Source organism: Phymastichus coffea, unplaced genomic scaffold (genome assembly GCF_024137745.1).
Source record: "Phymastichus coffea isolate CEN01 unplaced genomic scaffold, Cenicafe_Pcof_1.1 PCOF00007, whole genome shotgun sequence".
NCBI classification, from domain to species: Eukaryota; Metazoa; Arthropoda; class Insecta; order Hymenoptera; family Eulophidae; genus Phymastichus; species Phymastichus coffea.
Window position 1 is genome coordinate 10081056 of NW_026706818.1, and position 13744 is coordinate 10094799.

General features: G+C 32.4%; 3 protein-coding genes across 3 annotated transcripts; all 3 read left to right on the forward strand.

Moving 5' to 3' along the window:
- Nucleotides 1–3629: 3629 nt before the first annotated feature.
- On the forward strand, nucleotides 3630–4827 carry LOC131669434 (uncharacterized). The gene is made up of 5 exons (XM_058944301.1): nucleotides 3630–3722; nucleotides 3797–3980; nucleotides 4058–4226; nucleotides 4339–4494; nucleotides 4810–4827. The coding sequence occupies exons 2-5, from the start codon at nucleotides 3829–3831 to the stop codon at nucleotides 4825–4827; spliced, it is 495 nt and encodes a 164-aa protein (XP_058800284.1). The 5' UTR covers nucleotides 3630–3722; nucleotides 3797–3828.
- Nucleotides 4828–7410: 2583 nt separating this feature from the next.
- On the forward strand, nucleotides 7411–8727 carry LOC131669443 (uncharacterized). Its single transcript, XM_058944313.1, has one exon. It carries the CDS (start codon nucleotides 7411–7413, stop codon nucleotides 8725–8727), a length of 1317 nt encoding a protein of 438 aa, XP_058800296.1.
- Nucleotides 8728–9171: 444 nt separating this feature from the next.
- On the forward strand, nucleotides 9172–11505 carry LOC131669449 (uncharacterized). Its single transcript, XM_058944324.1, has one exon. It carries the CDS (start codon nucleotides 9172–9174, stop codon nucleotides 11503–11505), a length of 2334 nt encoding a protein of 777 aa, XP_058800307.1.
- Nucleotides 11506–13744: the final 2239 nt, after the last annotated feature.

Consider the following 13744-nt stretch of genomic DNA (forward strand, 5'->3'; position numbering starts at 1 on the left):
CCCCTCTGTCCCACAAAGCGATGCGAAAGATTTCGAAAGAACACAAGGGATGCCATGCAAAGGGGACAGTTATGATCGCAGCTTTGTTACGTCAACGCTGCATCCCTGCGATTTATTGCAGGCTCAATTCCGGTAAAGGGAGCCGGCGTAAACTCTCACGAGCACGAAACTAACCCTATGACGGGAAAGGTGAAGAAAGCAAATTATTTTAATTTACATATATATATATATATATGTATATCTATAATGATAACGCGTGTTCTTAAAATGTGCACATACATACGAATGAACTTGAGAGGGGGGGCGCGGGAACGCTGTTTTAGTCTCTTTCTGGCTGTGTAGCTAATATACGCAATAAGAACTATCAAGAGTTAAAAGCTGCCGTGGCTCAATTGTTAGAGGTTACGGTCTATCGATCTATAGGATCCGAGATCGATTCCCTGTGGTGTCTGCTCATTTTCTTCACTGAGCTAAATCTGCATAACACTGTATACACGTAAATAAATTGCATAAATTAATTAAATTCAAATAAACATAAATAAATTTTAATATTTAAAACGCATTTCATATTGGGCGGATAGGGGGAGGGACGGGGACTTTGGTGCATGACCTAACAATAGGAGTGCTGATCTGATAGATCATGCACTTCAGATCACTGATATGAGGCCCCCTTGATTTGAGGCCCCCTCTCATCTGAGGCCCCTCTGATCTTTGGCCTCTCTAGTTTACCTACTTATTTTTTTAATTCAAATGTTAGATCCAATCGTAATGTTACTCTTGCTCTCTGCTCTCTATGACTTTGATTCTCCGTTTCTCTCTGATCTCGTTTCTTTCGGGCTGGCTGTTCCTCTCTACTGCTTCTTCTTACTACTAAGCTATTGGACTCATAAACTCTTGAACTTCCGAACAAACTCTTCGTTGTACGGGCTTGCGCAGAGCTTTTTATACCGGGGGGGGGGGGGGGCTAAGTGGAAATCTTTAGGTTCATGAGGCTATGACAACCCAGTTTTGTATTGGTGGAAAAATTTTCTTATCATATCTAGAATTTTTTTATTGCTCTATGGGCGAGAGTTTTAGAGAGAGAGAGAGAGCGGCCCTTTCTAAACTTGGGCCCTTTTCTCCAGAGATGGCTCTTAGAGTGTCATTTTTGAGAGCAAAAGTGACGCTATCGTTTATAACTAATTATCGCAAACAACTGTTAGTCGACGTACTTAATTGTAATTTTACATTGTCACTTAATACTACGAAATCAGTAATAAACTGAAATTACGTAAAGATACAGAGATTTTATAATTAATTATTATTAATTATTATTAATTATAAATTACCTTATAAAATTTGTAAACTTTATAATCTGATTTATTATGAAACTAGTTATTGTTAGTATAATGTGTAGTAAAATTTCGACTATTGTTATTTATTGTTGCATTGTGTAATATAAATTCTATATATCTATGATTGAAAAGTGCGCATTATTGTACATTATTTAGATTTTTTTTTCTCTAAAATTAATTACATATTTTTGTAGTCTGAAACGCTGTTTTATACGATCGTCTATTTATTCTGAGCTTAAAAATAGAGACTTGATAAGAGAATGGAGAGAGCCATAATTATTTATAATCTGCAACGGTAGTCGATTCGATCAATAGATACGTTCGCGATTCGGTAGCACTCGCGATGCTAGAGCGAACGTCTAAGAGAGAGAAGGGGCGCGCGAGAGTTCAAAATTTCAGTTAAGCCTCAGCTGTTGTGTATTAGAGTACCGACAAATAGATTTCTCTGTGTTTTGCTGAATTTCCATCAAAAGTTTTCTTGATTTTTTGGATACGTACACACAAGTAGCATCACGGTAGCAGCAAAATACAGCAGCAAGCGAGCAGCAGCTTTTGTTAGAGAAACAGCAGATTAGTGAGCGAGGCAGAGCAGCTGGTCCCGCAGGATCACCAACAGTTATTTTGTCTATCGCGACTGTTATTTTTGTATTCGCGCTGAAGGTTACATTTCGCAGCAGAATTTTGAATTCTCTCTCTTTCTACCCGTATTATTATTAAACATTGTAAATCTTATTCGCATACGTTAGTCTTTCGGCCTGCCAAAAACTGTAGTTTATTAGAGATAAACGATATTAATTTTATTCACCGCATTACGTTATTTCGATTCCTATTAGTTTAACGGATCTATCACCTGTTAAATTTTAAACCGATTTCATCTAGGGGATTAGTTGGAATTAGCATTAGGTCACTCACATCTAAGATAGATTGAGTGTCACAAGTCAGATGACTTATGGTTAGTTCAACTCTGTTGGAAAGAAGACATTGAAACGAAAGTATCAAACGTAAAGGCGAATACTCATACGTGTTTAACGGAGCGGCGGTTAGTTCTGCATCGTGGGAGTGTGTGCTTTAATAAATTCCTTTTGTACTAGCTAATGCATCCCGTTACAAATCTAATATAAAAGATTAAATTGTGTAACTTGGATAATTTTATTTTATTCTGGTTCAGTGTTAAATTTTAAAGTTCTACAAAGAGAAAATTTGGTGGGAAAAAAAGATAGATTGTATATTTATGGCTCTTCCTCTTGTCAGCGTGATTGTGCTTCAAGACATATACGTGATGATCATAGGCTCTTGTCAACGCATGCGAATGGGACAAAGTAGGATAAGGCAGCGATTGTAAGGTCGGGTACACAGGCTTAGACCACTATCAGGTTTTATATAATCACCTTATTCCAGATGTGCTTTCCTCATGGGAAATCTTAGTAGCGACTCTCAATCTTGCTTTTTTTATATTATATCTATATCATGAAAGTTCTCATGCTATTCTTAATACTAGTTAATTATTATAAAAAAAAACTAAATTACTGTCTCCCGTCATAAAATTTAAATTTTTTTAAACAAGAGCCCCTATTTTTGATATCGCATTCGAAAGAGGGGAAAACTATCCCCTTATAAAAAAGAGACCCGAGCAAAAGTGAAGCCAGCTTATTCGTATTCTGATTGGCTGAGATATTATCTGTATAAACGGGAGGGAGAAAAAAAGAGAGAAGGAGAGAGAAAGCGAGAAGGAAAGAGAGAGAGAAGGGTTGACAAGTAATCTGGTCAGTGGTCGTCGATATGTGACAAAAAAATTAGACGTTAGATGTCGCGTTTTTTTGACTTTGTGGCTGTGTAGTGTCCAGTGTGCAGTGTGCAGTTCATTTCACAATTTGTTCCTGACATCGATTGATTGGTAAGTGTTTAATAATCCATTTTAATCGCGGTACCTTCTAATTGATTGAGCTTTACTTCATTAAATATTTGAATTGTTAACATTTAAATCAATGAATAAGTATATCTATTTATGAAAAAAGAAATTTATTAGCATGCTTTTTAATTTATTATATACAGCACAATAAAAGGTTATGTTGAATAACGAAACAATCATTAAATCAAAAATAAATGTATTATTAAATGTAGTAATTTTAAATAACGATTAATCAAGTTAATTGTATTGTGTATTTATTGCGAATTAAGATTTTAATAAATTATTTCCTTACTAATGTCTGTATGACACACCACGTGGATTTTTGTTTCACCACGTGGGTTTCCGTTTCACTTTAATTACTGATTAGCTTTTTTGACTTGAACTGGATTTGACAAAAAAAATTTAGTTAATATTATCTAAAGGTTTAATTAGAAAAATTGTAGTATATTATCAAAAAACAGTACTAAATTAATATAAAAGTAATCAACATATAGGTTAAAAAATATATGAAATAAAAAAATAATTTAAATATTAATTCAAATCAATATTCCAGTTTTGATTTCGACACATCGACAACGTTTTTGCATGCATGCAAACATGAACGAGAACAACTTAAATGCAATTAACATGGACGAAAATAATGTCAACAATAACCATGAGGGAGAGGATCAATTTCAGAAATACGTATTAACTGATAATGCAGGATATGAAGAACTCATTGACAAAGATAAGACTACGTATGTATGAATTGTATTTTAATATTTCTCTTGAAATTTCTAGAATTTATTTGATTGGATTTTTTCAATGTTTACAGTGAAATCATTGGTTTTGTCGAGGAGATTTCAGCTCCAAGAGATGTAGGCAAGCAAAACCAATTCAGGCTCTTTAAATTTGTATTAAGCAATGGGGAAAGAAAGGTGTCATGCTGCGTTTGGCAGAAAGAGATAATTGTCAAGTACGAGCCTGAAATTCAAATTAATAAAGTAAGTATTAATAACAAAATCAATCAATCAAACTAAACATTAATAGAATAAGTAATAATAATTAAACATTAATCTTTATTTTTAAATTGCATGAAACATATTCTTTTTGCAGGTTGTCCACATCATAGGAGGTTTAACAAAAGTGCAGGGGGAGAAGTATGCCAAAAAAGTGAGCGATGGATATGTACCATTTGAAATCATTATCCAGCCGAGCACTGAGATAGAGTATTTGGGATTCCATAATTTACAGGAGAAAGTGACTTCCAGTGTACGTCCCATAGAGGTTAATTTCGATACAATTACTGAACACAACAATGCATTGATCAGTGAGTGTCTAATTTTTTTATTCAGAAATTAATTTCTTTTACTTTACTGACACTTGTCTTTTCTTTTGAGCTTTTTTCTATTATTTTTATAAAGGAATCAATAATTAAGTTAGTTTCAATAGTGAAATATGTTTTACCTAATTGATTTTTATTTTTATACGTTTTGAATGCATGATTTTTATAATTGTTAGGCTATTATTGAAAATTTAATTTATTATTCATAATAAAATTTCTAAACAATTGTAAAAAATTTACAGCGATATTTGGAAATTTAAAACAAAAATTTCGTCTGATAAAAAATCATTATGGGCCAAATTCCAGTTATGGTAGTTCTGCTATCACTAATGGAAAAATAAAAATAAATTTGGAAGTGACTAATTATAACCCAACACAAGAACTTCCTGTTGGTGTTTTTGTAACCGTTACTGGAAAAGTAAATGAAACTGGTATGTACTAATTGTTTTTTCATTATTTTTATAAATAATTAATTTTATATTTTTTGAACGCACACTTTTATTTTCTGTTTACAGGTCAGCTAACCACAATATCATGTAATAACATGTCTGATATCGTACCAAATTTTGATCAACCACGCTTAACACCAGAGCAATGTTGTAATGCAAGACAGTTCCCAAAACGGAAGTCAATCCTCTAAGATTTTTTTCGCTATGCTATTTACCTTTTTTTGATTTAATTTAAAGTAAAACTTTCAAAACTTCATATTTTTATGATATATTAATGTTTATCATATTTGTTCTAACGTTTAAAAAACTTAAGATTATCTGAATTATGTATTTTTATTATACTTAATATGTTTATTTAAAATACCGACTCTAAGTTTTCGATAGCATTATAAATAGTTTTTAAGATATTTATTTAAAAAAATAGTTTTTCACCAAAGCATAACATTATTTTTTATCAAAATGCAGACTGGATTTCTATCATCATGAATATTGACTGAGTAGGCTTAGTTTAGTTCGATAAAAGTTGACTGAATTTTTTTTAATTGTTGAGTATTAAATACTATAGTTATCGAGTTAATATTATGTTGATAGAAAGTATTGAATAGTTTCGTATTTATTAATACTTTTAAGATTAAATCATAACTTTAAAATTAATCTCATATCACATGTAATCTGTAAAAGTAGGTCGGTAAAATTCACAATGTGAAAAATAATGTATCCTAACATATAAGTAATGTAAATAATGTATAGAAACCTTTTTTCCTGTCAGCTAATCATTATGTAATTACTATGGAATGTAATTTCAACAAAAGAAAATGTTCCTATTTCTGTATTATTTTATTTCTATAAAAATTTTAATAACAAAACTTTTGTCCTTCATTCTACTTTTGAATAAAATAAGCCAATACTTAAATTCGGGCACGCGCATATTGTCATACATATATATAGATGTTGGCGATATGCGAACATTCATTCGTTTCTACTTCGCAACTAAGGTCAGTTGGTGGGAGAGACTGAAGTGGCGCGACAAGTCGCCCTATCTCATTCCGTGTCCAGCCACCGTGCATTGACGAGCTGATACCCATTTACTGCTTTGATTGCTAAAAAGTTTCCTTTTAATATAAGCTTTTGTTTTACTTATTCTCCCTAACTTTAATAAAGATTCCAACAATAAACAACATCATTAGCAACTCAACGGTTATTACAGCGACCACGTTTTTGTCATCAAGTACTACTGTGCAATTGTTGCTTTTATAAACCAAATAATATCGTCATCGATTTTAATTAATTCTTCGTCAAAATGGCATATTATTGTTTTCAATAGCAATAAAATATTATCTTAGGTGAGTAACATTAATATTGATAATAAGAATATAGATTTAAAAGAAATTATAACCTTAATGGTGCATAAATATGGACAAATTATATACAAAATTATATACAAAACATATAAATACTAAATACATATACAGATACAGATTATACTATATACAGATTATCATATTATTTCTACTTGAAACAATGTAATAATAATAGAATATTCTTTTAAGATTTCATTTGATGTAAAGCATCAGGACTTGCTTTAGAATTTCTTATATATGTTATTTCTATTGTTATATCTGTTGTTCAATTATTTACTTATTCTTTTGATTTTATGGCTACTTTGTTGGTATATTCTTACCCGAATCTTCATAGCCTTTTAAAAATATTTAAATATATTATTATATTCGATGAATAAATGTATCTAATATGAATTTAAAGAATATTTTTCATATACTCATGAATATTTTTTTTATTTCAGGTTCCTCAAGGGTAATAATACGTTGATATAGTGAGATATAATTTAATTTATGATGTATAATTTGACAAATAAGATATATAATAAAAATACATGTAATTTAAATTTAAATTGATAATGAAAAATAGTCAATAAATTGCTAATTTATATCAATTACATCTACCTTCATCGCTACTGAGTGCCTTTTTTGAACCTACTTTTATTACCTTTATTCACAACTTATTATTCAACAAACATTCAATTTATTTACTAAGAAAAGGATTTACAGAAGAAAATTACAATGTTGAAAATGTAAATATTAGTTTTTACATAAAATTTTGAACACCGTATATTATTGAAAGAAAAACAACCAGAGATAAATTATACTATATTTTTTATTGAAATTTTAAGATACAAAGAGAAATGAAATAAAGAATTAGTTAGAGAAAAACGAAACTGAATCGAATAAATTAAAGAAGTAAAGACAAAGAAAATAAAAAAAAGCAAACAACGAAAATAAAAAAACTAGAAAAACTAGGAAAATCAGAAAAGCTAGAAAAATTAGAAAAACGAGAGAAATTAGAAAAATTAGAAAAATTAGTAAATTCCGATTTCAAATGGGGAAACCAAAAACAAAACGTACTCCAGAGGAACAGCAAGATTATCAAGCTCAAAGACGTTTAAGAAATGCCGAATGCCAGCGAATTAGACGTCAAGTTGCACGTAATCTTTTAAATGATGAACGTAGAAATGCTACAATTGGACAAGATTATTTAGGAAAAATGGATGTTTTGTGTAAGCATTGTAAAGCGAAACATTTCAAATTAGAAAAAGTTGATAAAAAAGGTTTATCTTTCAATGATTGTTGTTCGCATGGAGCAGTAACTTTAGACACTACCTCTGACTTTCCTCAAGAATTATTGTCTTTATTTGATGGAACTCATGCAAATTCGAATGATTTTTTTGATAATATTCGTTATTATAATAATTCGCTTTCGTTTGCTTCTTTTAATGCCAATTTAGTCAACTTTCAACAGCGCCGTCCAGGGCCATATTGTTTTAAAATTCATGGACAGATATATTATCAAATCAATACAGCATTATACCCTTGCGTAAATGAAAACCCTGCTTATGGTCAGCTTTTCTTCGTTGATCAAGAAGAAGCCCTTAATGTTCGATTGTCACAAAACCCTCATCTTAGACAAGAAACACTTTTAACGTTAGACAGAATAATACGAGAAAACAATCTCTTTGCACAGTCATACGCAATGATGAAACAAGAAATAAACGATCAGAGATCACGAATGAATGACGAAGAAGAACTTAAATTGCAATTATTATTTACCTTGAAATCAGGAACTGATCGACGACGATTTAATTTTCAACGAACAAACGAGGTTGCTGATATATTTTCAACAACAGCCGATGGTGAAATTCCAGAGTCGTATGTTACTATTAGAAATAAAAATACAAAAGTATTGCATAATGTTAGCACTATGGATCCGAACGTGGAGCCATGGATATACCCATTGTTTCATCCTTATGGATCGCAAGGATGGCATAAAAATTTACAACGTATCAAGGTAAATGATAATGACCCAAGTAGACGAGTAACACGAATGGCCTATATTAGATATAAAATAGCTATAAGACCAGATGAATTTAATGCTATTTTATTAGGTCGTCGATTGTTTCAACAATGGATTGTAGATTCTTATGTTAAAATTGAAAAGGATAGAATTCAATGGTGTAAAGATCATCAAAGAGAATTAAAAGCAGATACATACCAAGGATTACATGATTATTTGCAAAATTCTGCAAATGATATCGGTGGCCAAATAGGAAAAACTGTTATTTGTTATACCATCAACTTTCTTGGGTTCACCACGTCACATGCAACAAAGTTATCAAGATGCAATGGCTTTGGTTGGTAAAACTGGAAAACCAGATATTTTTCTTACGATAACTTGTAACCCAAGGTGGCAAGAAATTCAAGAAAACCTTCTTCAAGGTCAACAGGCATGTGATAGACCAGATATTGTTGCTCGAGTATTTCATTTAAAAAAAAATCGATTACTTGACATTGTTACAAAAAAAAATTTTTTTGGGGAAGTAGCATCTTATGTATATGTTGTAGAATTTCAAAAGCGTGGGCTACCTCATATGCATTTGTTGATTACTTTGAAATATGTTTACAAAATAACTACACCTGATACGGTTAACAAATTTATATCCGCTGAACTGCCGAATAAAGAAACCGATCCCGATTTATATAACATTGTTGTAAAAAATATGACTCATGGTCCATGCGGTAATTGGTGTATGGTAAATAACAAATGTTCCAAAAAGTTCCAAAACAATTTCAAGATGAAACCACTATGGATGAAAACGGATATCCTCATTATCAAAGAAAAGATGATGGTGTTTCACATGAACTACCTAATGGTCATATTATTGATAATCGATGGGTTGTACCACATTGTCGTAACTTATTAAAAATGTTTGATTGTCATATAAATGTGGAAATTGTTTCAAGTGTTCGAGCTGTGAAATATTTATATAAATATATTTATAAAGGGCATGACGCAGCTACTGTAACTATTGGAACTGAAAATTCATCTAGAAATGTTATCAACCACGATGAAGTTTCTAATTTTATAGAAACTCGCTATGTTGGACCTGTTGAGGCATGTTATCGAATTCTGAGTAAAACCTTACAAGATAAAAGTCATACTATAGAACGATTACCTGTTCATTTACCAAATCAACATTGCGTAATCATTTCTAATGATGCAGACAATTCTGTAAGAAATCTCAATGAAGTAAGTAGTAAACTACTTGATTTTTTCAAGTTAAATATTGAAAATGAAAATGCACGACAATATTTGTACAGTGATATTCCAAATTTTTTTACATATAAAAAAGAAAAAATCAATGGCATTAAAGTGACTAAATGGGTAACACGTAAAATGCATTTCAACTATTTCGGACGTATGTTTTCGGTCAGTCCTATACAAATAGAGTTATTCCACTTGCGATTACTATTATTACATGTAAGAGGAGCCACAAGCTTCGATTCATTAAAGACAGTTAATGGCATACTACAACCTTCATTCACAGCAGCATGTCTTGAACTGGGACTAATAGAAGATGACCAAGAATGGGCTAAAGCTCTACAAGAAGCCACGTTATGGATGATGCCACGAAGACTTAGACAATTATTTGTTCGCATTTTAATACATTGCCAACCAATACATCCTGAAAAATTATGGGATGAATTTAAAGATGCATTATCCGAAGATTTTTCAAGAACAAACAATACTGATGTAAGTCATCAACTGGCATACGCTGACATACATAATATGTTAAATCATGAAGGTAAAAGTTTGTCTGATTTTCCTTCTATGAATCAAACAATTATTAGTCATTTATCACTTGAAAATAGCGATCAAGTATCACAAACAAATTTTGCAGACATTGGAAAACAACAATATGATTTATTGAATGAACAACAAAAAGAAATTGTTGATGTTATTTTGGATTTAGCTACTGATGCTAATGACCAGGTGAGCAAGCATAATTGTTTATATATTGATGGTCCAGGAGGATCGGGGAAAACTTTTATCTATACGACTATTTATAATTTATTATGTTCCAGAAATATTAAAGTTACTTCAATGGCTTTTACAGGGATTGCTGCAATTTTACTTTCAAAAGGAAAAACAGTGCATAAAACATTTGGCCTTCCAGTTCCTATGTATAGTGATTCATCTTCAAGTATTAAAGCGCAATCTAAAGAAGGTCTTTTATTAAAAGAAACAAAAGTTTTCATTTGGGATGAAGCCCCCATGGCTCCAAGATTTGCATTGGAAATAGTTAACAGAACGCTTAAGAGCATTATGAACAATGATTTACCATTCGGTGGTAAAGTTATGGTTTTGGGTGGTGATTTTCGACAACTTTTACCAATTAGACTTCACGGAACACGAAGTGAAACATTGAATCTTTCTATAAAATACAGTGAATTATGGAGACATTTCATCAAATATAATCTTACAACGAATATGAGAATTTTACCTCATGAAGTCGATTTTGCAAAATTTTTATTATTAGTTGGTAACGGAACATTGAATGACCAACACGATAATTTGACGTTACCTGATCATTGCATTCTTAATATTAATGATGATGTTGTTGAAACTGTATTTGGTAAACTAATTAGAGAAAAGAAATTTGATGAAATGAGTAAATGTGCTATTTTATCTGCCAGAAACGCCGACGTTGATGAGATGAATAAATTAATTACTAATTTACTAGATATCACTACGGAACATGTTTATACTGCAATCGATAGTACTGATAATTGTGATAATGGGGAATTTGATGAAGTACTTTTACCTGAATATTTAAATTCTTTAAATCCTTCCAGTTTACCTCCCTATGAATTACGATTAAGAAAAAACTGTATTGTTATGCTTATTCGAAATATTAGTATTCATGAAGGTTTATGCAATGGTACACCTTTACGAATATTAGATTTTTCGCATCATTTATTGAAATGCCAAGTTTTAACAGGAGATAAATCTAATAATATAGTATTTTTAAATCGCATCTCATTGTTTTGTACTAATGAGTACCCATTTTCATTTAAAAGACGTCAATTTCCAGTTAAATCAGCATTTGCAATGACGATTAATAAAGCTCAAGGATAAACATTTGACAATATTGCAATTGATCTTCGTAGAGACGTTTTTAATCATGGGCAGTTATATGTAGCAATGTCTAGAGTACGATCATGGGATACCCTTAAAATTTTTCTTGGGAGCCATCGACAAAATAGTTTCATAGTTAAAAATTATGTTTATAAAGAGCTTTACTTATAGAAAATCATAGCTGACTGTTAACAAACTTATACACATTCACGTAATTATTTAATCAATTTTCGAACAGAAATGATAATTACAATATTTATTCTATAAAAATATGTTATAATTTATATCACGCAAAAAGTAAATCAATTTGATGCGCGCGTAGCGCGCTGTGTGATTCTAGTACGTTTAAAAGTTAAACATAAAGTCAAAATAACCTCAACTGAGTCAAATGATGGTCAAAACTACGTTCACAGGAAAACCTGCAGAATTCTTGTGAAAAACAAGAATTGTGAATGTCTTTAGTAATTTTTAGCGAGGAAGTAAATGACGATCTAAGACTTAATCATGATACTATTTCCTAAAATTATTGTGAGGTCAATCTCTATTCTTTTTAATTTTTCTATTTATATCCTATATATAAATTAGCCCGGTTTACCACGTTGACATAAGAGATATAAGTATATATTTCATGCACACTAGGTGCGTCGTCAGGAATGCATCTGCGTCGTTCGCTGTGCGGCTCAGACGGCGTGGTTACATCGCTTTAGCTGAAAAGGCGCGAATTACGACGTAGCGCGAATAGAATGGACACAGAGGAACTAGGTAAAAGGATAGAGAGTCAACTCACAGATGCGCAATATACGTACAGAGATAACAACGATACGCGAGAGAGGGAGAGACAGCATATGTCGTGCCAAGCAAGAGAGAGATAGCTATCGAGCGGGTACTTACAAATATTGCGTCCTCGCTAGTCACAACTATATCGGAAACGTCGACTCCGCTGAATACATCCTCGCTAGTTGCAACTCTTCCTCTACGACCTGTGCACTGCACTCTATACAATCACAACGTGCACAGGATTCACACACGATAGGGAATCTTCTCCTTTTCTCTGCGATTGTTGTCAATACGTTGTCGCTGAAAATCCTGAGGTATCGAGCTCTTTGTCCTGTCCCCATCCGTTCTCTTTCGAAGCTCTCCGCTAAGTTACTCAACTCGCGGGTCCCACTAACTCTCCACGCGCGCGTTTGCGTCAACCAATCAGCGTGCACAGTAACAAGCCCGCGTCTCGTGCACATGTATGTCTCTCGTAGTTTAACTCACGTGCGTTAGCACTCCGTCGCATATGTGCCTCTCTCTCTCTTCCTACTGTCACATACCTTGCGCTAGTAATCGTAAACAATAATTAATTGATCTGCATACTGCTGTAAATGTTATTCTATAAGGCATAATCTCAAATGCAACATAATAATATTAATACATAGAAAGGTAATTAACTAATAGGGAGAGAGAGACATAACGAGTCAACATTCTTACTCATTATAATCCTAGAAATCATGAGAAATTTATTTAGATTTTATCTTTTGGTTTAGATTTCGGTTACAGTCCAGTTAACAAAGGCAATCGAGAAATAGATGAAGGAGTTCAGCAAATTGCAAGGCATGCTAGATAATGTAAGACATCTACCATACGATCATTAAGATCAACCTCGAAACGGACTCGATTGAGAAGGCTTCCGTAGAAGCCGTGCACGTATCAAAAGATGCAAAGCAATTTTTACAGAATCAGAGAAATATGGCAGAAAACCTTCAAACTATCTTGGTCGAAGTTCTGACTATCGGTCCGAATATCAACGATGAGCTATCCCTCCTCCTTACCCTCTCAACTCGCTCGTAAATCAAACTTCTACCTAAGTAGACACTAACAATACAAGGAACATGAACCGTGAGATAATACAATCTAACACAATGGATAAAATAAAAGAAACGATGTCAAAATTAAATAAGACGTTAGAAATAAGCCTCCGTAAAAAGCTTACAATTAAGATAGAGTATGGTAGTCTTAATACAGAGAACCGACTCACATTTGGATATTGTGCAGTGTGTCAAGTACCGTTATCAGCAGTACGTGATTGTCGTTACTGTACGGCGTTACACTTAAGGAAACAGTATAAGGACGTGTTGGTGCACATTTTGGAATGTCCCTTTGCAGAACATCGCAGGTCATTAGAAAATGATGACGAAAGGTGTCGGTTCCACCAAGGAGGTAGTGAATTAGTTTAGGTGTGGAGTAGGCAAGT

Bases quoted from the DNA above. Each gene is read 5' to 3' on its own strand.
- LOC131669434 (XM_058944301.1), top strand. From the start codon at position 3,829: ATGCATGCAAACATGAACGAGAACAACTTAAATGCAATTAACATGGAC. The intron at 3,981-4,057 runs GTATGTATGAAT...CAATGTTTACAG, and splicing joins ATTGACAAAGATAAGACTAC to TGAAATCATTGGTTTTGTCG. The intron at 4,227-4,338 runs GTAAGTATTAAT...TTCTTTTTGCAG, and splicing joins CTGAAATTCAAATTAATAAA to GTTGTCCACATCATAGGAGG.
- LOC131669449 (XM_058944324.1), top strand. From the start codon at position 9,172: ATGGATGAAAACGGATATCCTCATTATCAAAGAAAAGATGATGGTGTT.
- LOC131669443 (XM_058944313.1), top strand. From the start codon at position 7,411: ATGGGGAAACCAAAAACAAAACGTACTCCAGAGGAACAGCAAGATTAT.